This window comes from Macaca mulatta, chromosome 11 (genome assembly GCF_049350105.2).
Source record: "Macaca mulatta isolate MMU2019108-1 chromosome 11, T2T-MMU8v2.0, whole genome shotgun sequence".
Classification (NCBI taxonomy): Eukaryota; Metazoa; Chordata; class Mammalia; order Primates; family Cercopithecidae; genus Macaca; species Macaca mulatta.
This window is the reverse complement of record NC_133416.1, coordinates 130,408,209-130,432,928: the sequence shown is the minus strand read 5'-3', so window position 1 is coordinate 130,432,928 and position 24,720 is coordinate 130,408,209. Positions and strand designations below refer to the sequence as shown.

Here is a 24,720-nt window from a genome sequence, read left to right as displayed (position 1 = left end):
CCAGTGGGGCTTGCCCTCCTCCAGCTTCTTGCTGTACAGCCCGTTAATTACAGCGTCAGACTGAGTCGTTGGTGTTGGGGAGAGGCTTCGGCAGGCAGGGCCTCTACCTCCCATCCCTGGCTTCGCCTGTTGGGCTCCCACCTTCCACCCAGGTCAGGGGAGGTAGCTATGAGCTCCCAGCAGAGCCTGCAGCCCCAGCTACCTTTTGGGAGGAGCTTGAGGAAGTTGCATGGGTTTGTGGGAGCCTTGGCTGGGAAAAGAACGGAAGGTGAACCCAGCGTCTCTGGGGGGCTGTTTGCTCTGAGCTGCTTCAGAAGGGCCACTCAATTCCCTCTTGAACCACTTACCCCATAATTATTTCTAGAGAGTGGAGAGAGAAGAAGAGGCTTAAATCAGCCCCCCATCTCTGAGCACTCTGGAAATAGCTCAGCCTATTCAAGGACCAGGCTGATCTGCCAATGCTGCTGTTGTCTTACTGCTTCTCAATTCCCACCCAAGCCAGACAGCAGCCCCTCAGCTCCACCTGGCCTCCTGGTGGCTGTCAAGATTGGGAGGACTGGCCTCCAGCCCCTAGGAGATCCCAAAGCTGTTCTGGGCATAGAATCACCTCTGGGCTCCTCAAAACACCTGTCACTCCAGGTTTTTGCTGTTGTTGTTTGTTTGTTTTTTGTTTTTTGTTTTGGTTTGGTTTGGTTTTTTTGAGACGGAGTCTCGCTGTGTCACCAGGCTGGAGTGCAGTGTTGTGATCTCGGCTCACTGCAACCTCCGCCTCCTGGGTTCAAGCAATTCTCATGCCTCAGCCTCCCAAGTAGCTGGGATTACAGGCACACGCTACCACACCCGGCTAATTTTCATATTTTTAGTAGAGACAGGGTTTCACCGTGTTGGCCAGGATGGTCTCGATCTCCCGACCTTGTGATCCACTCACCTTGGCCTCCCAAAGTGCTAGGATTACAGTCGTGAGCCACCACGCCCGGCCACTCCAGGGTTTTTTTGAACACTTATCCTTATGCCTCCAATGAATGTAATTGTTAAGCATCATATAGTTCCCTGTTAGATGCTCAGACCTCCCTGCACCTGTGCAGCCAGGCCCCGTCCATCTAGCCGACACATGCAGTGTCTTTTGAGAAGCTCCATTGATTAGGATTGTGGCAGGATGGAAACATCTCCTACCTCACACATCATGAGCAGCAGCACTCTCATGAGAGCCTGTTGGACAGATGGGCATCCTTCCCAGCTAGGGAGAGCCACCGTGGCCTCTAAGGGCTGGCTGGAGTTATTGCTGCTGCTCTGAGCTTCCAGAGCCTTTCCCTGTGCCCCTTCTGAGTGAGCAAGCATGTGTGCACACATCTGCTTTCCTGTTAAAAAAGAAAGGTGAAAGAAGCCAGGTATTGCCGGGAGAGGTGCTTCTGTGACAGGCGCTAGCATGCTTGGAGGGGAGAAGGGGAGATTGGGAGCGAGGTTATTGCTGTTCCTGCTCAGGCTGGCTGGCTAGGCAGCTTTCCTCTGGGCAGGCCTTGAGGCTGGGAGTGTGGGATAGACAGCTTGGTGATGGGGCAGGGGGTCTGCTGCACATCACAGGTGCTAGTGCCCTGCACCTGTGTCCTCTGTGTTCTTGGTGTGTGCTGTCTCTGGCCTGAGGACTAATTGCTGTGTCTGAGGTGCTGCTGCCCTCACGTTGTTACCAGGAAGCCATAGGTTCCTGCGAGAACTACTGACTGGGAAGTTTCCCATGTACTTAAGGCCCCTGCTGGCCAGCCCTGCCCCAGCTGGGTCTTAGACAGGCAGATGCATCGCTGGGTTCTGGCCTCCACAGCCCCCAGTTCGAGCTCCAACAAAATGAGCTCCAAGACATTGCAAGCCTGTGGGTCCTGTGCCTTCTGAGGGGCAAGGCACTGGCCTGCTTACTGTCTGCATGGACGGGGCTCAGGTTGTCAGCTCTCTATAGCATTTGGAAGAAATTCTTTTGGGACTAGAGGGTTTGGGCTTACTTGATTGGGTGTTGTCTTGTTTTGCTTTTATTGAGGTGAAATTCACATAACATAAACAACTATTTTTAAGTGAACAATTTAGTGGCATTCAGTATACTCACAATGTTGTGCAGCCACTAACTTTACTTCCAAAACACTTTCATCACCCCAGAAAGAAACCCCATATCCATTAAACAGTCACTCCTCATTCCCGCTCCCCACCCCCTGGCAATCACTAATGTACTACCTGTCTCCCTGGGTTTGCCTGTTCTGGATGTTTCATACACATGGAATCCTTCACTGTGTTGCTCTTTGTGTCTGTCTTCTTTCACTCAGCATCATGTTGTTGGGGTTCATCCATGTCAGAGCATGTGTCAGTGCCTCATTACGTTTTATGGCTGAATCATATTTCGTTGTATGAACAGATCACATTTTGCTTATCCATTCATCCATTGATGGACATTTGGGTTGACATTAGCATACAAGTATCTGTTTTCAATTCTTCCTGGTCTACACCTAGGAAGGGAATTTCTGGGTCACATGGTGACGCTATGCTTGATGTCTGGAGGAACCACCAGACTGTTTTCCACAGTGGCTGCACCATTTTACATTCCTACTGGGAATGTATAAAGTTTCCAGTTTCTCCACATCCTCACCAGCACTCACTGTCCTCTTTTTAAATAAATGCTACCCTAGTGAGTATGTTTTGAAACAGAAGAGTCCCCAGGTTATCTCAAGGGTCCTTCTGCCCGTCTTTCAGACCAGCCCACATCCTGTGTCCTTCTCGGAGGCTTTTCTGATCTCCATGGGCAGCATGAGTGATTTCTTTCCCTGAATCCTCGCAGTTTCCTGTTGGTCCCACGCCTGGGCACCTAGTGCCTTCCACCTCTTTGTGGGTGTCTGTCTGCTTACTGCTGGACAGTGAGTGTCGCAGGGCAGGGTTTAGGTCTGTGGGTCTGTTTTCCCAGTTTCTGGCTCATATCCTCTTTGGTGTACATGGGCTGCTCCTTCCTTCCTCACCAATGGCTCTAGTGCACACACACACGTGTGTGTCCACACACAACATGTGTACATGCAAGCACAGCCACCTATGCATACAGGTACGTACACAAATACATGCAGACACATGCACACACCTACACAGACACGTGCATGCACACAGCATGTGCACATATGTGCACATGTATACATGCACCTACTCAGACACACACACACACACACACACCCCACTAGACCCAAGGGGCTAGTGCTCCTGTTGGTTGCTTTTTCTTTTTTTTTTTTTTGAGACAAAGTCTCACTCTGTTCCCCAGGCTGAAGTGCAGTGGTATAATCTCAGCTTACTGCAACCTTTGCCTCCTGGGTTCAAGCGATTCTCCTGCCTCAGCCTTCCAAGTAGCTAGGATTACAGGCACCCCCCTCCATGCCTGGCTAATTTTTGTTTTTTTTTTTTTTTTTTTTTTTGGAGACGGAGTCTCGCTCTGTCGCCCAGGCTGGAGTGCAGTGGCCGGATCTCAGCTCACTGCAAGCTCCGCCTCCCGGGTTTACGCCATTCTCCTGCCTCAGCAATTTTTGTATTTTTAGTAGAGATGGGGTTTCACCATGTTGGCCAGGCTGGTCTCAAACTCCTGACCTCAGGTGATCCGCCCACCTCGGTCTCTCAAAGTGCTGGGATTATAGGCATGAGCCACCACGCCCAGTCAGTTTCTTTATCTGTAACTTAAGCTAGGCTCTCAGAGAGCATAGTTTCCCATTTTACATATGGGGAAATTGAGGCCCACAGAGCCAGGGTTGGAGTTCAGATCTCTGGGCTCCTAGGTGGCCTCTTTGGGACCCCTAGTAGGCCAAGGGAGGCTGCTGCCAATCTCAGAGGTGAGGGCACCCTGGCAGGCTGAGAGGACCAGGAGGTGCCAGTATCTAGATTGGGAAGGAGGCAGTATTGGGAGGGATCTCCCCTCTCACCCCCAGCCTGTGCTGTGGCTCTCAGGCCTGAGGGCAGAGCAGGTGGGCAGGAGGGGAGAGGTTCAGGCCACCCCGACTTGGAGACTGGAGGCATGACCTGTGCCCTTCCTGTCACCAAGACCCCTACTCTCAGCCCGATTTCCATCTTGAGAGCTTTTGCCCCTCCCGCAGGGCTGGTGTGAATGCCCCTCCTCCAGGCAGCTTCCTCTGCCCCTCTGGGTCCTGAGGGCACTCATTCTTCTCAGCCCCACCTGCCCGTCTGTCCCCGCTCTGGCCTTTTTCTAACCCACGGTTCCTAGGGCTCTTGTCACCGTAGGGTGATGGAACTCAAAACTGTGAGCATACATCAGAATTACCAGCTGCTCCTTTACATGTGTACAGCTTATTGTATGTCAGTCACACCTCAGTAACACTGCTAAAAAGTAAGTGGAAGTCACCAGACTTTCCTGTGCCCTGCCTGTGCCGAGGGCCAAGTTGCAGAGGGGGATGAAAGAAAGTGTTTCCCGTTCTCTGGGAAGATAGATTTCACATACGTTTCAGCACAGGCTCAAGGGCACAGTCTGCACTGGCCTCCTGAGATGGACAGGCCTTCAAGAAGGCTGCTGCATTTTTGTGGAAAGAATAAGAAGAAGACCTTAGTTATCATTTTCCACTTGTGCCGCTTGCCAGCCAGTGGCAGCTAGGAATAGGCCTTCCTCTGTGCGAGCTGCCCCACTGGAAGGTTGTGAAAAAGATGGGCTGGGCTCACGTGTCAAAGTGCCTGGCACCCTGCTGGAGCAGCACTCAATATACACCGTGTTAAAGGTGAGAAAACAAAATCATCTGCCTGGCTGGGAGAGGGCCGTCCATCGGAGGTGTTGAGCGAATGTGTGCTGCCAAGGGAGTGGCCGGAGGTGGCCTGGCCAAGACCCTGGGAACGGCTGCTTTCAGGGGTTTCTAGGTCTTGGTTTTTCTTTGCATCCTCCCCCAAACTCCTTCATCAGCCCCTGGGGAGCCAGGCCTGTCTCTGCTGTCCAACTGCCACCGTCTCTGAAAACAGCACTGCAGCACTGTTTAGGGGAATGGTCGGCAGGGACAAGGGGGTGGCTGCTTATGTGGCAGAGATCAGAGTGACTCGAGAAGAGCTTGCTTCTACGTGGCATGACTGAGTAGCTGTGCCAGGAGAGGCCTGCCCCCTTCGGACACCATCGCTGGTGGGGAGCCAGAGGTCAGCTTGGGGAGGACTGGCTGCCCTTGGTGATGCCAGCTTTGAAGTTCCTGGTGACAGTTGGAACTAGAATCCATTCTTCATTCGACCAGTCTTTCCCTAGCATCTATTTCACGAAATACCAAAGTGCTGTACAGAGGGTCCCATCTGGGTCCCAGCGGCTCTGCCACTGACTGCAGCCCTCACACCCCTCCACAGCCCACTGAATCAGTGTCCAGCAAGTGATCAGAACCTGCTTTAATCCTCACGATAACCTGCACAGTTGGTGGTACTCATCCCCATCCCCAGATGACAGCTTGAGGCTCAGAGATGTCAAGGAACTTGCCCAAGGGTGCATAGCTGGCCTAATGATACCAGTCTGCCCAGAGATGTGGTGGGCTGCCTTTTTCACATTGCTTTTAGTGGAGCACTTTGAGGTCTCCTAGTCCACCCCTTCTCTGAAGTTCCAGCTGTTGGAGGTTACATGCTCTCCACCCTGTCTGATTCTGAAGCCAGTGCTCTCCCTTTCACAGCTCTGCCTTCCAGTGCTCAAATACTCAGAACTACACATAGCCCAGGGTCACCTGTGGGCAGCAAGGCCCGGGGTGCTGGGGTCAGCATGAAGAGTTGCCATACACTGGGGAAAGTGCTGGTGACTGAAGACGTATGTGGCCAAGGGCTGGGTGGTGGTGAGGACCCCACCTGCCCCACTGAGAGATGAGGGACAGCTGGGAGGCCATCAGGGTAGTGCGCTTGTTTCTCCAGCAGGCAGGCTGAAGCTCACTCACAGGAGGCCATTGTGGGCACATGCCCCACTGGTGACCAGTGTGCCCCCCAGAATCTGCATCCACCTGCAATCTCAGAATGTGACCTTATTTTGAAATAGGGTCTCTGAAGATGTAATTTGTTAAGGATCTTAAAATAAGATCATTCTGGATTTAGAGAGGTCCCTGAATGAATGACTATTTTCCCTATAAGAAAAGGAAAGGACCGAGACACAGGAAAGATGAAGCAGAGATTGAAGAGATATAGCATGGGCCAAGGAGCACCGGGAGCCAACAGCAGCTGGAAGAGACAGGAGGTATCCTCCCCAGAGCCCGCACAGGATGCTGCTGGGTGAGCCTGCTGTCCTGAAAAAGGCATGAAGTCTGCCTGAGTGGGCAGGGGCTTCTGCGCAGCCACCCAGCAAGGCCAAGGTGGAAGGGACCCTCCTGGACCCTGTCCTGGCTCCACCCTCAGCTGCTGGCAGGTGGGTCACCAGGCCTCTGCCCAAAGAGACTCCTGCAGGCAGCTCTGAACCCCCTGTCCTGCACACCTTCTCACTGAGCCTGCCAGCATCCCAAGTATCTTACTTCTTGGTGCTGCCATAACAAAGAACCACAAACTGCAGAGTTTGAAAGAATAGACATTTATTCTTTCACAGTTCTGGAGGCCAGAAACTGGAGAGGCAGGTGTCCGCAGGGCTGCACTTCCTCCAAAGTTTCTACGGGTAGACCCTTCCTTGTCTCTTCCAGCTTCTGGTGGCTCCAAGCATTCCTTAGCTTGTGGCCACGTCACTCCAATTACATCGGCAAAGACCCTATTTCCAAATAAGGTCACATTCCAAGGGCCTGGTGGGGACATTCCACCCATTACACCAGGGCATGGGCAGATAGGTAGTCCTGTCTCCACTTATAGTTTGGAAATTGACACCAGAGAGAAGCTACTTGTCCAGGAGAGGGAGTTGGTCAGAGTTGGGACTAGAGTTCATTTATTTGTTCGATAAGAATTTACGGAGCACCCACCTTATGCTGAGGTCTTTTCATTGAGGCACCATGGTGCTATGGGCTGAGCAGGCTCTGGAATGACACAGGTCTGAATTCACGGCCTGGCTGTGCCATTTAGTAACTGTGTGACCTTGGATAAGTTTGAGCCTCTCATAGCCTTGATCATCTTATCTGTGACCTTGATCATCTTATCAGTAACCAACATCCCCTTAGGAAAGTTGGAAGGGGACTTAGTTGCTCTGGGCCATGGAGATATAGCACATTTTTGTGCCTTAGAGAGGCCTGTGCCTGTATATGCATGTGCATCCGTGTGCCTACGTGTATGCGCACACACACACACACACCTGCTGTTCAGGAAGCTGACCAAGGATGCCCTTGGCTAGCCCGTCATATCTCCATGGAAACAGATGCTCGGCTTAAAGTCGCCACTGCCTCAAACATGAGGTTTCCTGCATAAGCAGAAAACTGAGCTTTTGGACACTAGGAGGGACATTCGTGGCAGAGAGATGCTTAGAGGTGACCCATCTCTCTCTCACAGTGCCAGCGAGGCCCCTTCCTGCTTGCCACATTTGATTTTTTTGATCTTAGTAAGTGCAAGAGGCAGGATTGGTTTCTGTTTGTTTTGTTTTATAACAGCTTTATTGAGATATAAGTCACACACCACATGACTCATCCATTTAAAGTGCACAGTTCGGTGATTTTTAGCCTATTCAGAGTTGTACAACCGTCACCAGAATCAATTTTAGAACATTTCTATTACCCCAAAAAGGAAATCACTATTTTCACCCCAGCCCCAGGCAACCAATAATGTGCTTTCTGTCTCTATAGATTCCACTATTCTGGGCATTTTATATAAATGGAATCATACAATATGTGTCCTTTTGTGTCTGGCTTCTTTCACTCAGCATAATATTTCCAGGTTTCATCCTTGTCGTATCATGTGCCAGTGCTCCATTACTTTCTATGGCCAAATAATATTCCATTCCATGGTAGGCCACAGTTTGTTTACCCGTTCATCTGTTGGTGGACATTTGGGTTGTTTCCACTTTTTGGCTACAGTGAATAATGCTGCCATAAATATTCGTGTATAAGTTTTTATGTGGACATATGTTTTCCTCTTCTTGGATATTTACTTCGAGTGGAATTGCTGGGTCATATGGTAACTCTATGTTTAACTTTTTGAGGAATCGCCAAACTGTTTGCCACAGCAGCTGCACCATTTTACGTTCCCGCTGTCAATGCACGAGGGTTCCATTGCTCCACACCCTGAACAACACTTGCTGCTGTGTGTCTTTTTAACCGCCCCAGTGAGTGTGAAGTGGTATCTCATTATGGTTTTGATTTGCATTTCCCTAATGACAAATGATGTTGAGCATCTTTTCATTTGCTCATTGACCATTTGTATAATCTTTTTGTAGAAATGTCTGTTCAAGTTCTTTGCCTTTATTTTTCTTATTATTGTTTTAGAGATGGAATCTTGCTATGCCGCTTAGGCTGACCTTGAACTCCTGGGCTCCAGCCATCCTGCCAACTTCACCTCTGGAGTAACTGGGTCTACAGGTGTAGAACACCATGCCCAGCTCCTTTGCCAGTTTTTGAATGGGGTTGTTGTTTCTTTGTTGTTGCATTGGAGGAGTTCTTTATATATTTTGGATACAAGTTACTATAAGATATATTGTTGGCCGGGCGCGGTGGCTCAAGCCTGTAATCCCAGCACTTTGGGAGGCCGAGACGGGCGGATCACGAGGTCAGGAGATCGAGACCATCCTGGCTAATACGGCGAAACCCCATCTCTACTAAAAAATACAAAAAACTAGCCGGGTGAGGTGGCGGGCGCCTGTAGTCCCAGCTACTCCGGAGGCTGAGGCAGGAGAATGGCATGAACCCAGGAGGCGGAGCTTGCAGTGAGCTGAGATCCGGCCACTGCACTCCAGCCTGGGTGACAGAGCGAGACTCCGTCTCAAAAGAAAAAAAAAAGATATATTGTTAATAAAAATTCTCTCCCATTCTGTAGGTTGTTTTTTCACTTTCTTTTTAGTTTCCTTTGAAGCATAAAAGCTGTTAATTTTGGTGAGGTCCAGTGTATCTGTCTTTTCTTTTGTTGCTTGTGCTTTTGTTGTCATGGCTTCAAAACCGTTGCCGAATTCAAGGTCATAGAACTTATGCCTATGTTTTCTCCTAAGAATTTTATAGTTTGAGCCCTTACATTTAGGAGAACATGTTTTTAATGAGCTGTTGGCAGCAGCCAGTGAGAAGGTGGCATCCTCTGGGGAGTCTGTGGACTTGTGCATTGCCCAGGAGTCCCACCAGAATCCTTCCTGCCTCCAGTCACCTCTGGCCCTCCAGCTGTATGGCCCAAACATGTTGCTTACAGTCCCTGGCCCTCAGTTTCCCCATGTATACCACAAGTAGGTCATCTTGAGGATGTCTTTGTAAGTGTCCCCCTGGTTCCTTTCTTTGCCATCTCTAGAGATGGCTCTGGTCACATGCACCTTCTGCTCCACCCAGAAGAGCCCTGAATCCATGGGCCTTGGCTCCTGCACCCCCACACATGCCACATGTGTGTGCACACATGCACGCCTGCGCACTGACATCCTGAGTGGCAGCTTCAGTGAGCCCAGCACAGGGGGCATAGCCCTTAGTCCCCTGAGCCATACACCAAGTCCAGGAGACACATTTCTACCCTGGGGTCAGGCTATTTGGCAGCAAGGGCCACTCCTAGCTGTCCCCTCCCTCCAGTGAGCTGGCCCCAGCCCAGCCTGTGCTTCAAGCTGCCTACCTCATTCAGCTGTGCAGTAAATTCCATGTCAAGGCTAATGAGCAGGAGAAGCTGCTGACCTAGCCAGGAGACAGGGCCATGCCCCTGTGACAGGGAGCTGGGAGAACAAGCAGAGCAGAGCCTGCCTTGCTTGGTCCTGGTGGGCCTCTGAGGAGAGAGGCTTGGGTGAAGGGCCCTAGGGGAAGAGGCAGGGCACATCAGATCCCTGAGTGTAGATGTGGCATCTGGCCAGTGCCCCTCCTTCAGGAACAGACCTCCCCTTCCCCTCAATTCCTGCCAGACCAACCACCCATCATGCCTGGCCCCTGTTAGGTAGGGGTTGGGGGGTCTGATGCACACGCAGGTTTCTGCAGTTTAATGCAATCTGTGGCTTCTTCTCTGTCTCTGCACTACCACAGTCACTCATGGCCTGGGAGACTTGGCTGTCCCCTTGGTGAGTTGGCTCCAGTACTCTGTGCCTCAGTTTCCCCACTTGTGGAGTAGGGAGCATGATCCCACAATATCTCAGGGCTCTGAAGTGCAGAGGAGAATAGGCGGTTGCAAAGGCAAGCTGTAAATTGAGACAGGGTCTGGAAATCTCTGCTTGGGGCTCTCGTTCATGCTCTTTGCCTCTCCTGGTAGCCTCTTTTTCCAGGAAGCCCTCTCTCCCTGCCTGCATTGCTCCTGATAATGACAGTTGAGCAGCTGAGGCCACTATCTGAGTCTCAGCCCCAGCATGCACCAAGAGTGCCGGTGTCTGATGCTCTGCGGGTCTTCCAAGCAGGCCTGGTGCCTATAGCTATGAAAAGGGCCTTCCTCCCCAGCCGCATCCTGCTCAGAGACACAGCTGAAACCCGGCTGCACTCCTCTGCCGTGTCCTTGTAGCCCAAGTGCTGATATCAATGGCTGATCCAGGCCTAGAAAAAGGCTGAGCAGAGAGCCATGCTGCCTGGGCCCTCCTCACCACCCTTCCCCACACCTCTTGGCTGTACCGGGAGCCTCTGAGCACCAGAAATGAAGGGTTTTCCGGGCCTGGCTCTTCACTCCATCCTTCAGGGGAACTTTGAAGCCATGGAGACATCTGCCTTTGGAGCCAGGGCGATTCCCCTGCCAGTCTCCCTGCTGGGATAAAGCCAAGGCGTGGCATCCTAGAATGATGTTCCCTGTTGCTGAGCGCACACATCCTGAACTCATCCTGTGTACGTCAACTACACGTGCTCGCATCTAATTTTCTCAACAACCCAGCCAGTACTATTGCTTCTCCTCCTCTTACAGATGGGGAGATGATGACATATAGAGGTTAACTTATCAGAGACCACACAGAAAGAAAGAAAAAGAGGAAGGTTTGCACCCAGACATTTGAACTGCAGAAACTATGCTCTGAGCCCGCATGTTCTGCCACCTCCCTGAGAGGGAGCCCCTCTTGGACCCTGATAGCTGAAGGTAAACTCCATGCCCCACATCCTCAGGAAAGGGCAGCTTGCTGTTCAAGTGGAATGGTCATGGTCTTCACCTGACACCGCAATGGAGCTTGATTTAGAAACTCTGATTCCCAGGCTGAGCACAGAGGCTTACTCCTGTAATCCCAGCATTTTGAGAGACCAAGGCATTCAACAAAAAAATAAAAAATTAGCCAGGTGTGGTGGGGTGCATGCCTGTAGTCCCAGCTACTCTAGAGTCTGAGTCAGAAGGATTGCTTGAGCCTGGGGGGTCAAGGCTGCAGTGAGCCATGATCATGCTATTGCACTTCAGCCTGGGGGACAGAGTGAGACCCTATCTCATAAATAAATAAATAAATAAATAAACTGAAATTCTCAGCAGGTGGGTCCTCAGTAAACAGGGCTGGGGCCCCTGCAGCCCAGATGGTAAATATGTGGCTCCCTTTTGCCTGGACCCTGTGGCCTCTACACAGTTTGAGCACAGGACAGGTCTGGGCACAGGGTGAGGAGCAGATCTCAGCCCATTGGCAGGGTGGGTGGCTGCTCAGGGGCATGGGGCCTCTGTCCCACCATGGTAGGCAGGAAAAGGCTGAGTCACTAGTCTATAGAGTGTACCTGGGCTCACTAACCACTTTCTTTCTTTCTTTCTTTCTTTTTTCTGAGACGGAGTCTTGCTCTGTCGCCCAGGCTGGAGTGCAGTGGCGTGATCTCAGTTCACTGTAAGCTCTGCCTCCCGGATTCACGCCATTCTCCTGCCTCAGCCTCCTGAGTAGCTGGGACTACAGGCGCCTGCCACCATGCCTGGCTAATTTTTTTGTATTTTTAATAGAGACGAGGTTTCACTGCATTAGCCAGGATGGTCTCAATCTCCTGACCTCGTGATCCGCCCGTCTCGGCCTCCCAAAGTGCTGGGATTACAGGCCTGAGCCACCATGCCCGGCCTTTTTTTTTTTTTTTTTTGAGATGGAATTTCACTCGTCACCCAGGCTGGAGTGCAATGGCACAATCTCAGCTCACTGCAACCTCCGCCTCCTGGGTTCAAGTGATTCTCCTGCCTCAGCCTTCCAAGTAGCTGGGATTAGTGGCACCCACCACCACGCCTGACTGTTTTTTTTTTTTTAATTTTTAGTAGAGACACGGTTTTGCCATGTTGGCCAGGCTAGTCTCAAACTCCTGACCTCAGGTGATCTGCCTGCCTCAGCCTCCCAAAGTGCTGGGATTACAGGCTTGAGCCACTGTGCCTGGCCCACTGACCACTTTCACCTGCAGCCTGGCCTCTCCCTTTTCCCCTTTGCCCTCAGCTACCAAGATTTCATGTTCATAAAGCCACTAAGTACCTGGCCTTCCTGCTGAGCACAGAGGCAGCTCCTGCTGCTCCCAGAGCTGGGGGCCTCACCTCCTATCTAAACCCAGGAAAGAACACCCCTGTGGGCAGCTGCCCATGCCAGGGGATCTTCCATTCTCCATACGTGTACCAGGGCGTTCTTCCTGGGACCCAGATTCGATTGCGCTCCTCTCCTGCTTAAACCCTTTTCTTCCTTTAGCATCAAAACTGTGCTCCTTTTATGGCCAGGCACGGTTGCTCACTCCTATAATCCCAGCACTTTGGGAGGCAGAGGCGGGCAGATCACTTGAGGTCAGGAGTGTGAGACCAGCCTGGCCAACATAGTGAAACCCCGTCTCTACTAAAAATACAAAAATTAGCCGGGTGTGGTGGTGCGTGACTGTAATCCCAGCTATTCGAGAGGCTGAAGTGGGAGAATCACTTGAACCTGGGAGGCAGAGGTTGCAGTGAGCCGAGATCGTGCCATTGCACTCCAGCCTGGGTGACAGAGCCAGACTCTGTCTCATCTGTCTCAAAACAAACAAACAAAAACTTTTGTGATCTGGCTTCTGCCTAGCTCCCAGGCCCTTCCCTGCCACTTCTTGCCTCACAGCCTACACCCAGGCAACTGAGTCCACACACTTCCAGGGCTCCCTCCAGACACACACCTTTCACTCTGTCACCTGCCTCCCTACCCAGCATATCTGTCCTATCTACCCCTGCCTAGTGAGTGCCTCCTCACCTCCCAGCTCCCCTGCAGGTCACTTTCCCTGACCCCCCTGAGGCTGAGTGAAGGCCTCCCCTCGTGTCTTCTAATCCCTCATCACATGATGGTCGTTCTTACCCCAAGTCTGAAGTCTGGAGCAGGGATGATTCTTCCCAAAGCGGACCAGCCTGGACAATGACATCTCTTTCTTCTACTTTCTGTGAACTCCTCTGGGTGAGGCCTGCACAGGCCCTCCACTGGGTGGGGGATTTTGCTCTCTGGGGTTATTTCCGCTTCAACTGTTTGGCTGATGGGGCTTGTGGCTTTCCTGGAGGGAGAGAGGAGCGCTTGCTCATTCTCAGAGACCCTGCTGCCTGGCAAAAGTCAGCTCATAGTGGTGTGCCGTAGGCTTGTCAGGGAGATGGCTCTGAGTGGCAGGGCCCCCTCATCGGCCTGGTGTTCTGAAGGTGGGGTACTCTGAGCAGCCTGCAGACTTTTCTTTCCCAGTTTCATTCCTAATTCTTTTTCACCTTTTATTCAAGTGTTATATATATACAGAAAAGTTTATGATTCATAAGTGTCTATCCTGATGGTCTTGCAAAAAGTGAATATGCCTGTGTAGCCAGCACCAGGCCAAGCAACAGAACATCCTTCAGCAAACCCCTCAGGCCCCCTTGACCCATGGGATTTTTAAATAACTTGACAGCTACTTGAGCTATAATTCATATACCATATAATTCACTCACTTAAAGTGTACAGTTCAAAGGTTCTTGGTATATTCACAGAGCTGTGCAACCATCACCACTACCTAATTCCAGAGCACTTTCATCACCTCAAAAGAAACCTGTACCAGCCAGGCACGATGGCTCATTCCTGTAATCCCAGCACTTTGGGAGGCCGAGGCAGGTGCATCACTTGGGGTCAAGAGTTTGAGACCAGCCTGGCTGATATGGCAAAACCCTTTCTCTACTAATAATATAAAAATTATCCAGGCTTGGTAGCGCACACCTGTAATCCCAGCTACTTGGGCAGCTGAGGCAGGAGAATCACTTGAGCCTGGGAGGCGGAGGTTGCAGTGAGCTGAGATCTCGCCACTGCACTCCAGCCTGGGAGACAGAGTGAGACTCTATCTCAAAAAAAAAAAAAAAAAAAAAAAGAAAAAGAAAGAAAAGAAAAGAAAAAGAAACCTGAAAAAGAAACCAGCTGAGTGTAGTGGCTCACACCTGTGATGCCAAAGCTTTGGGAGGTTGAGACAGGAGGGTTACTTGAGGCCAAGAGTTTGAGACAAGCCTGGGCAATATAGTGAGACTCCATTCTCTAGAAAAGAGATTTTTTAATTAGCCGAGCATGGCTGGGCATGGTGGCTCACGCCTGTAATCCCAGCACTTTAGGAGGCCGAGGCAGGCGGATCTCTTGGAGTCAGGAGTTTGAGTCCAGCCTGGCCAACATGGCAAAACACTGTCTTTACTAATAATACAAAAATTAGTCAGGCATGGTGGTGCACGCCTGTAATCCCAGCTACTTGGGAGGCTGAGGCAGGATAATCAGTTGAGCCTGGGAGGCTGAGGTTGCAGTCAGCCTAGATTGCGCCACTGCCCTCCAGCCTGTGTGACAGAATGAGACTCTGTCTCAAAAAAAAAAAAAAAAAGAAAAGAAAAGAAAAACGATAAAAGAAATAACCAGGTGTGGTGGAATGGTCCTGTAGTCTCAGCTACTCAGGTGGTTGAGGTGGGAAGATCACTAGAGCCCAAGAGTTAGAGGTTACAACAAGCTGTGATCATGCCAGTGCACTCCAGCCTGGGTGACAGAGCAGGAGGGAAGAAAGAAAGAGAAAGAAAGAGGGAGAGAAGAGAGGGAGGGAGGGAGGGAGGAAGGAAGGAAGGAAGGAAAGAAAGGAAGGAAGGAAAAGAGAGAGGAAGAGAAGAGAGGCAAGGAGTGAGGGAGGAAAAGAGGAAGAGAGGGAGGAAGGAAGGAAGGAAGGGAGAGAAAGGAAGGAAGGAACGAAAGAAGGAAGGAAGGAAAAGCGAGAGAAAGGGAAGAAAAAAAAGAAAATGAAGGAAAGGAAAGAAGGAGAGAGGGAGGAAGGGATGGAGGGAGGGAGGGAGGGACCTGTGCCCATTAGCAGTCACTCCTCATTTCCCCGTTTTCCCCAGCAGTAGGCCGCCACTAATTCACTTTCCGTCTATATATATTTTCCTTTTCTGTACTTTCCATGTAAATGGAATCACAGGATATGTGGTCCTTTGTGTCTGGCTTGTTTCACTTAATATAATCTTTTCAAGGTTCATCCATGTTGTGGTATGTAGCATTACTTCATTCCTCTTTGTGACTGAATAATATTCTATTATTGTATGGATAGACCACATTTTATTCATTCGTCTGTTGATGGACGCTTGAATTGTTTACACCTTTTGACTATTGTGAATAATACTGCAACGAACATTGTTGTACAGGTTTTTCTGTGAATACTTGGCAGCAGCTGGTAGGGCTGGAGTCATCTGAAGGCTTGGTGTACAAGTATCTGTTCGAGTCCCTGTTTTCAGTTATTTTGGGTGCATACCCAGAAGTGGAATTGCTGGTCATATGGTAATGCTATGTTTAACTTTTTGAGAAAGTGATAAACTTTTTTTTTTTTTTTTTGAGACGGAGTCTTACTGTCACCCAGGCTAGAGTGCAGTGGCACGATCTCGGCTCACTATGGCCTCTGCCTCCTGGGTTCAAGCAATTCTCCTGCCTCAACCTCCCAAATAGCTGGGATTGCAGGCGTGCGCCACCACACATGGCAAATTTTTGTATTTTTTTAGTAGAGATGGTGTTTCACCATTTTGGCCAGGCTAGCATTGAACTCCTGACTTCAAGTGAACCACCCGCCTCAGCCTCCCAAAGTGCTGGGATTACAGGAGTGGGCCACCATGCCTGCCCTGCTAAACTATTATCTTTTCTCTTTTTTTATTATTTTATTTTATTTTTTATTTTTTTTGAGATGGAGTCTCACTCTGTTGCCCAGGCTGGAGTGCAGTGGCACAGTCTCGGCTCACTGCAACCTCTGCCTCCCAGGTTCAAGCGATTCTCCTGCCTCATCCTCCTGAGTAGCTGGGACTACAGGTGCATGCCACCATGTCCAGCTAGTTTTTGTATTTTTTTAGTAGAGATGGAGTTTCATCATGCTGGCCAGGCTGGTCTTGAACTCCTGACTTCGTGATCCGGCCACCTCGGCCCCCCAAAGTGTTAAGATTACAGGTGTGAGCCACCACACCTGGCCTACTAAACTATTTTCAACAGTTTTACATTCCCACCATTTTATATTCCCACCAGTAGGGTTCCAGTTTCTCCACATGCCGACCAACATTGATTCTTTTTTCCAGGTTTTTTTTTTTTTTTTTTTTTTTTTTTAAATACTAGCCACCTTAATGGGTGTGAGGTGCTATCTCATTGTGTTTTTTGTTTGTTTGCTTTGTTTGTTTGTTTTTGAGACAGTCTTAGGCCGAGGCGGGCGGATCACGAGGTCAAGAGATCAAGACCATCCTGGCCAACATGGTGAAACCCCATCTCTACTAAAAATACAAAACATTAGCTGGACATGGTGGCGGGCACCTATAGTACCAGACATTTGGGAGGCTGAGGCAGGAGAATCGCTTGAACCCAGGAGGCAGAGATTGCAGTGAGCCAAGATCATGCCACTGCACTCCAGCCTGGTGACAGAGTGAGACTCCATATCAAAAAAAAAAAAAAAAAAAAAGAGAGATAGAGTCTTGCTCTGTCACCCAGGCTGGACTGCAGTGGCGCGATCTCGGCTCACTGCAACCTCTGCCTCCTGGGTTCAAGCGATTCTCCTACCTGAGCCTCCCAAGTAGCTGGGATTACAGGTGCACGCCACCACACCCAGCTACTTTTTATATTTTCAGTAGAGATGGGGTTTTACCATGTTGGCTAGGCTGGTCTCTAATTCCTGGCCTAAAGTGATCTGCCTGCCTCGGCCTCCCAAATTGCTGGGATTATAGGCATAAGCCAACATGCTCGGCCCTCATGGTGGTTTTGATTTGCATGTCCTAATGAATAGTGATGTCGGACATCTTTTCATGTGCTTATTGGCCGTTCGTATATCTTCTTTGGAGAAATGGCTATTCAAGTCCTTTGCTCATTTTTGAATTGTGTTGTTTGTTTTATTATTGGGTTGTAGGAGTTCTTTATATATTCTAGATACAAGTCCCTTGTCAGATACATGGTATGCAAATGTCTTCTACCATTTGATGGGTTGTCTCTTTCTCTCTTCATAGTGCTCTTTGATACACTAAGGTTTTTAATTTTGATTAAGTCCAGTTCATCTATTTTTTCTTTTGTTGCTTGTGCTTTTGGTGTCATATTTGAGAAAGCATTGCCAAATCTAAGGTCATAAAGATGACCTTGTTTGCCCCAGTTTTCTTCTGTTTTATCATTTTGTGATTTTATTTCTTTTTTTAAACTACCATTTCTCAAGCATCTTATACTTTTATAGTTTTAGTTCTTATTTGTAAATCTTTGATTCATATCGAGTTTTTGTATCTGCTATGAGATAGGGTCCAGCTTCATTCTTTTACATGTTGTTATCCAATTGTCCCAGCACCATTTTTTAAAGACTATTATTTCCACATTGAATGGTCTTGGCACCCTTCTCAAAAATTAATTGATCATAGATATATGGTTTATTTCTAGACTCTCAATTATATTCTATCTATCTGTCTGTCTGTTGATCTATTCATCTATCCTATGCCAGTGCTACACTTTTTTGGTTACTGTAGTTTTGTAGTAAGGTTTGATATAGGGAAGTGTGAGTCCTCCAACTTGGTTTTGTTTTGTTTTCAAAATTGTTTTGGCTCTTTGGGGTCTCCTGTAATTCCATATGAATTTTAGGATCAGCTGTTCCATTTCTACAAATAAGGCTGCCAGGATTTTGATAAAGATCACATTATATCTGTAGGTTATTTGGGGCAGTGTTGTCATCTTAACAATATTAAATCTTCCAATCTATCAACATGGAATGTCTTTCCATTTATTTAGGACTTTAATTTCTTTCAGCAACATTTTGTAGTTTTAAGTGCACAGGTCTTTCACCTCTTTGGTTAAATATATTCCTAGGTATTTATTCTTTCAGAGGCTACTATAAATGGAATTGTTTCTTAATTTTCTTTGACATTGTTCATTTCTGTGTGTCATTTTGTATTCTGCAACTTTGTTGAATTTATTTATTAGGTCTAACAGGCTTTGGTGGAGATTGTTTAGCATTTTCCATATATAAGATTATGGCATCAGGAATTCGAAATAGTTTTACTTCTATCTTTCCAATTTGGATGCCTCTTATTCTTTTTGTTTTGTTTTGTTTTTTGTTTGTTGGTTGGTTGGTTGGTTGGTTTTTTTGAGACAGAGTCTTACTTTGTCACCAAGGTTGGAGTGCAGAGGCATGATCTCAGCTCACTGCAACCTCTGCCTCCCGGGTTCAAGCGATTCTCCTGTCTCAGCCTTTGAGTAGCTGGGGCTACAGACATGTGCCAACATGCCTGGCCAATTATTCTGTTTTTAGTAGAGATGAGGTTTCACCATGTTGCCCAGGCTGGTCTCAAACTCCTGACCTCAAGTGATCTGCCCGCCTCAGCCTCCCAAGGTGCTGGGATTACAGGCGTGAGGCACTGTGCCCGGTCGCCTCTTATTATTTCTTTTTCTTGTCTAATTGCTCTAGCTAGAACTTATAGCACAGTGTTGAGGAGAAGCAAGTAAGTGAGCATCCTTGTCTTGTTCCTGATCTTGGGAATGCTTTTAGTCCTGGGACAGGTGGGAGTCAAAATATAGGACTTGTATGTGCAGCACTAGGTCTGGGAGAGGGAGTCTGTGGCCCCTTCAGCCTCTTGCACAAACCCTGGCATATAGATCTGGGGGTCTGGAAGTGACATAGGAGGAGCCAGCCTTGTTGACCAAAGCCCCTCCTCCCTTTCCACACCCCTGGGCCCAGTCTCCTGTGCCCCTTCCCTCCTGAAAAGTGCTCTGGCCCCACACACATTGCAGGTGCTTTTGTCCCCACAGAAGAAGAGCCGTAACGAGACATACGGTGAAGGCAGCGGCGTGGAGATCCTGGAGAACCGGCCGTACACAGATGGCCCAGGCGGCTCTGGGCAGTACACACACAAGGTGTATCATGTGGGCATGCACATCCCCAGCTGGTTCCGCTCCATCCTGCCCAAGGCAGCCCTGCGGGTGGTGGAGGAGTCCTGGAATGCCTACCCCTACACCCGAACCAGGTGCGCCTGCTTTGGCCTCCATGTGCCTCCCACCTCCACATGCCATCTGGCAGGAAGCAGCCTTGTGGCATAGATCCAGGGGATGGGATCAGCCTTCAAGCAGGCTCAATACCCCACAACCCCAGGGAGCCCAGGCTTTGTTCCATACAGGTGCCCCGAAGGTCACCCAGGGCAGGCACAGGCAAGAGAGGGAAGGATGCACCCCGAAATGCCTCCTGACTCCTCACGTGTGGAGGCCATGAAGGCATGAGTCAAGCGAGGGCTGTTAGAGACTCCTTTGCCATCCCAGAAGATGCAGGGAATATAAACCTACTTCAGGCTCCCTAAGAAGGCCGAGACAGCCTGCTGGAAAGAAACTGAGGGTAGACCAGATGACACAGAGGTCCCTTTCAACTTGGAGACCTTCAGCTGCTGTGACAGTGTTGTCCCACATCCCATGCTGAGCAGGGCTGTCCTTGGGATTTCCTGGCAGAGGGTTCTTCACTCTGTGTCCCCCAGTGTGTAGCTCAGCACTGCTGAGTTGGATAGATGGGGGCTGGTTCCACCAGCTGCCTACTGCTGAGCAGGTAGGGTCCCCACAAATCTCCTGGGGCTCCCTTCCCCACACTGGTAGGCACTTGGAACTTACTTAGGGATCCACAGAGCTTGTTCCTCTTCCCAGTAGTACTTTCCCCTCTAAGCTCATCTCCAGCCTAGAGAGAGGCTATTCCCCCATTACCAGAGCTGGCTTCTTGGGAACTAGGGATGGCATGCCCCATGGAGCACCCCAGCTTCCTCCTGCTTGGCAGTATGCTGCCATAGCTGTTCCTGTGTTCCTGCCATGCTGTGGACATTGGACATGGGGCTTCTAGAAGCCACCGAAGATGTACTGTCTTCCTCTCCCCCTAAATCCTTCCCTGCCCCCATCCTGGTTGTTCTTGGGACAAAGTGGCGGTCCAGGAGGTAGACGGGGCAGGCGAGTCTTGGCTACCCTCCACCCTCCTTCTATGCCCGCTCACTGGCTCCACTCCTACCCAGTGGTCAACAGGCCCTGGCCAGCTACACTGGGCCTCTCCAAGGACAGGTCCTGATGGGTGCTTTCCTTCCCGCACAGGTTCACCTGCCCTTTCGTGGAGAAATTCTCCATCGACATCGAAACCTTTTATAAAACTGATGCTGGAGAAAACCCCGATGTGTTCAACCTCTCTCCTGTGGAAAAGAACCAGCTGACAATCGGTAACCAGGAAGGGCAGAGCCCCACAGGGCTGTACTCTGGATTTCCTACCCATAGGCCCCTCTTGTCCTGCCCCTTTTCCTTACACCTGGTAGACTCCAGACCTGGCCCTGTCCTGGGCAGGCAGGTCAGAGTTGGAGCAAGCATGGGGCCCATGGGGGAGGCAGGACAGGCCTCCTCAGCCCCATTCTCCTGATGTATATACCAAGTCCAAGTGCCTTTTCTACCCAGAGCCCCCAGAGTCACTTCCCTCCATCCCTTTGAGGGATCCCTACTCCCCAGAAGTACACGTGTGCTTGGGATCCATCTCTAGCTGACAGCCATGCACAAGTGCCCCTGGCACACGATGGGGTCTATGACCTCCTGATGGCGGATGCCCTACCCACTGCCTCCAGATGACAGTGACATTCAGGGAATGGGCACCATTTGTTAGATCTTCGTTTTCTTTTTTTTTTTTTTTGAGACGGAGTCTCGCTCTGCCGCCCAGGCTGGAGTGCAGTGGCCGGATCTCAGCTCACTGCAAGCTCTGCCTCCCAGGTTCACGCAATTCTCCTGCCTCAGCCTCCCCAGTAGCTGGGACTACAGGCGCCCGCCACCTCGCCCGGCTAGTTTTTTTTGTATTTTTTAGTAGAGACAGGGTTTCACCGTGTCAGCCAGGATGGTCTCGATCTCCTGACCTCGTGATCCGCCCGCCTCGGCCTCCCAAAGTGCTGGGATTACAGGCTTGAGCCACCGCGCCCGGCCTAGATCTTCGTTTTCAAGAGAAGCCAGTGATAAGGATTTTCATGAGAAATCTCCCAATACTAAATGTTAGCAACCAATTAGAAATCTTTGTAAATAAATTTATGCCAGTCAAACAAAACACATATGTGGGCCAGTGCAGCTCAGCAGCCACCCTCCTGCAACCTCTGGATGCAAGGCCCAAGTCACCGTGGAGGCATCTCAGCAGGGCATGCCAGGTTGGGGGTGGGTGTCCATGCCCCAGGAGCTGCTCCAGGCCCTACCCCCTACCTCTGCTGGGATTTCCTGGGTCTGCGGAACAAAGCATCATAGCACGAGTGGCTTGTACAACATGCAGTTATTCTCTCAGGGCTCTGGAGGCCCGAAGTCTGAGATCACGGCATGTGGGCTCTTCCGGGGGAGACTCTGTTCAGGCCCCTTCAGTGTCTGTGCTTGCCGGCAGTCCTTGGTGCTCCTTGACTTGTAGAAGCATCCCTCAATCTCTGCCTCAGTCGCCACGTGGTCACTCCCCTCTGTGTCTGTCTGCCTCTGTGTCTCCTTTTCTTATAAGAACACCAGTCATACTGGATTAGGACCCACCTTAATGGCCTTACTTTTAACTTGATTACCTCTTTGAAAACCTTATCTCTAGATCAGATCACATTCTGAGGCACTGGGTTTAATACTTCAGCATAGGAATTGGGGTTGGGGGGTACATAGCTCTTCCCATAGCAGGCAGCCCTGACACTGCCAGAGCTCTGCAGGCTCCCTCTGAGGCCAGCTGCCATGGGTCCTAAGTCTCTGTGACATTTCCTGTGCCGGCCCGCATGGGCAGGGCATGTGGTCTGCTCCGGGAAGAGCTCTCATCCCTCCTGGCATTCTATGGTTCTCAGACTCGCTCCTGACCCTTCTGGTTCTGGTGGAGCTGGTGTCTGTGTCTGCAGTCTGCAGCCTGGATACAGAGGGGCCCATGCATTGGAGAAAATGAGGTAGCCAAGGGCCTGGCTAGAGCAGACCCAACCATAAAAAAGGGCTCTGTGAGCCACAAACCCTTTCCTAGGGCTCTTTCTCACTCAGTGAGTGCTCCAGTCCTGTCCAACACACATGTGCCTCAGGAGTGAGCACACAGGAGGGCTCTGCCTCCACCGTGGGAGGTGGCCATGGGAGGGCTCTGAGATGCCCCTGTGGAGGGGAAGCCTGTGATCATAAGTGGCCTGGCCTATGTCCTGCCCGGAGCCATCACCCCTCTTCTTGTCACCCTCACCAGGTCCTGTCAGCCCCTAACCCTGTTTTCTGCACCCCTACCTCTGTGGCATCTGCCCCTGCTCTCAGGCCCAGCCCAAAGCAAGCTTGGCCAGACACCCCCTGTAGGCTTCTGCAGACATCTCTTGTGGTCTCTGTCCAGGAAGGCTTTTCCAACAGGCCGGCCTGCCGGCGTCCCTCTCAACCTCAGACCTATACCTGGGTCCACTTGGCCCTCAGGGCACTACCTGGGCTCCTAGCTTGGAGAGAAATGGCTAGCATGTCCAGGGCATCCCCATTGCTCTGTGACCACTGCCATCCTTCTCCCCACGCAGACACCCTGGTGGTTCCTTCCCCAGAAACCCCCACCTCTTGTTCAAGGGCCAGTGCTACTGAGACATTCTTGACCTCTCGATTCCACCCCTCTGGCTGAAACACCATCTTCATGGGAAGCTTTTCCCAGCCTTCTCTTCTGTTCCTCACACCCTGTATTCTTCATGGAAATTCATCTCCCCAGTGTTTCCTCATTGCCTTATTTATCTGCTTTGTTTGCCAAGAGGTAGTGCACTCAGAACATGGGTTTTGCTGAAATGACTTGAAAAGGCAACAAGGGACCAGGTGCATTGGCTTATACCTGTAATCTCAGCACTTTGGGACGCTGAGGTGGGAGGAGTGCTTGAGCCTGGGCAACATAGCAAGACCCCTGTCTGAATGAATGAATGCACCAAGCAAACTGCAAGCCCCATTGTCAAGGATATTGAGGTCAGAGCTGCCCAGAACATGATCCTTACTCCCCAGAGTCTCTCTGGCAGGGCAAGGCCCAGAATCCTGGGAGGATTTGGGGGTGGAGGAACATGGAGAGGAGATGTGGGTGGAGGTTGAGGTCAGGGCTGAAGTGGCCACTCTAAGGGTTTTCCCACAGACTTCATCGACATTGTCAAAGACCCTGTGCCCCACCATGAGTATAAGACAGAAGAGGACCCCAAACTGTTCCAGTCAACGAAGACCCAGCGGGGGCCTCTGTCAGACAACTGGATCGAGGAGTACAAGAAGCAGGTCTTCCCCATCATGTGTGCGTACAAGCTCTGCAAGGTGGAGTTCCGCTACTGGGGCATGCAGTCCAAGATCGAGAGGTTCATCCATGACACCGGTGAGCACAGAGCACACCCCATGCTGGGTGGGCAGTGGCCGGGCTACCCAACCCTTCTGTCTCCTGTCACCTGCCTGTCTGCCTCCTCTCTCTGCATGTCTGCCTGGGAGTCTGCATTTCTGTTGTTCTGGGAAGGTGACACCAAAGCCCATGTCCAGCTTCCCCACTACCCCGCAACCATGTGTTATCTTGGGCATCCATGAATACCTACGAGCATGTGCAGAGACAAGCAGTATGTTACTGGATGAAGAAGCCCTAGGCACTGCCCCCAGACATTCCTGACCTGGTTCGCATTTGATAAAGTGTAGCCCACACTCCACAGGTCTGAGTAGCCCCTGGGGACAGCTTCCTTGCTGCTCACCTGGGTCTCTGGGCTCCCAGGCCTTTGTTTCCTCTACTCGAGGAGGCGCAGAACCCAGGGTCACAGCTCAGACTCCCTCTTTGGGCTGGAAGCTCCCAGGAGCAGGGTGTCTCAGACTTCATAGTGGCCTTCACACCCACACCAGCCTAGCCAGAGTAGGTGCCCATGGAACAGGTAGACAGCAGATGGCCTGGGTGTCCTGGTGCAGTAAGTGCCATTTCCTCACCTAGAGCCCTCAACCCCACTCTGCTGAGGTTATAACATGACGTCAGTCCAAGGGCTGGTTCCAGTCCCTGAGGCCCGTGATTCAAAAGGCACCCCAGCCAGACACCTTGTGATGCCATGAGCAAAGGTGACTTAATTTAAGAATGAACAGAGCCACACTGTTGACAGTACACATCACGCATGTCACACAGGCTCATGATGACTCATGAGGGTAGGCATTGTCACCCCACTTACGCAGGAGGAAGCAGAGACCCAACACGGGCTGAACGAGATCTGCCTCCCATCCCAGCCACCCTCGTCCTGAATTAACATCCTCCTGTTCTTAGCATCAGCAAGGGGGGTGTCTCACTAGACAGCCATGTTCAGTGTTGAGGCTGCGACCCCAAGGGAAGGTTGAGTGTGTACCCAAAAGGGTTGGGGTCCGAGGACACG

At 50.6% G+C, this 24,720-nt stretch overlaps 1 protein-coding gene across 1 annotated transcript in view; it reads left to right on the top strand.

The window, feature by feature from the left end:
- PITPNM2 (phosphatidylinositol transfer protein membrane associated 2) overlaps positions 1-24,720 on the top strand; it is a 94,368-nt gene that overhangs the window by 44,213 nt on the left and 25,435 nt on the right. Inside the window, 3 exon segments of the mRNA XM_077955582.1 lie at positions 19,163-19,377; positions 20,471-20,592; positions 23,475-23,702. Of these exon segments, the coding sequence (XP_077811708.1) occupies positions 19,163-19,377; positions 20,471-20,592; positions 23,475-23,702 (565 nt within the window).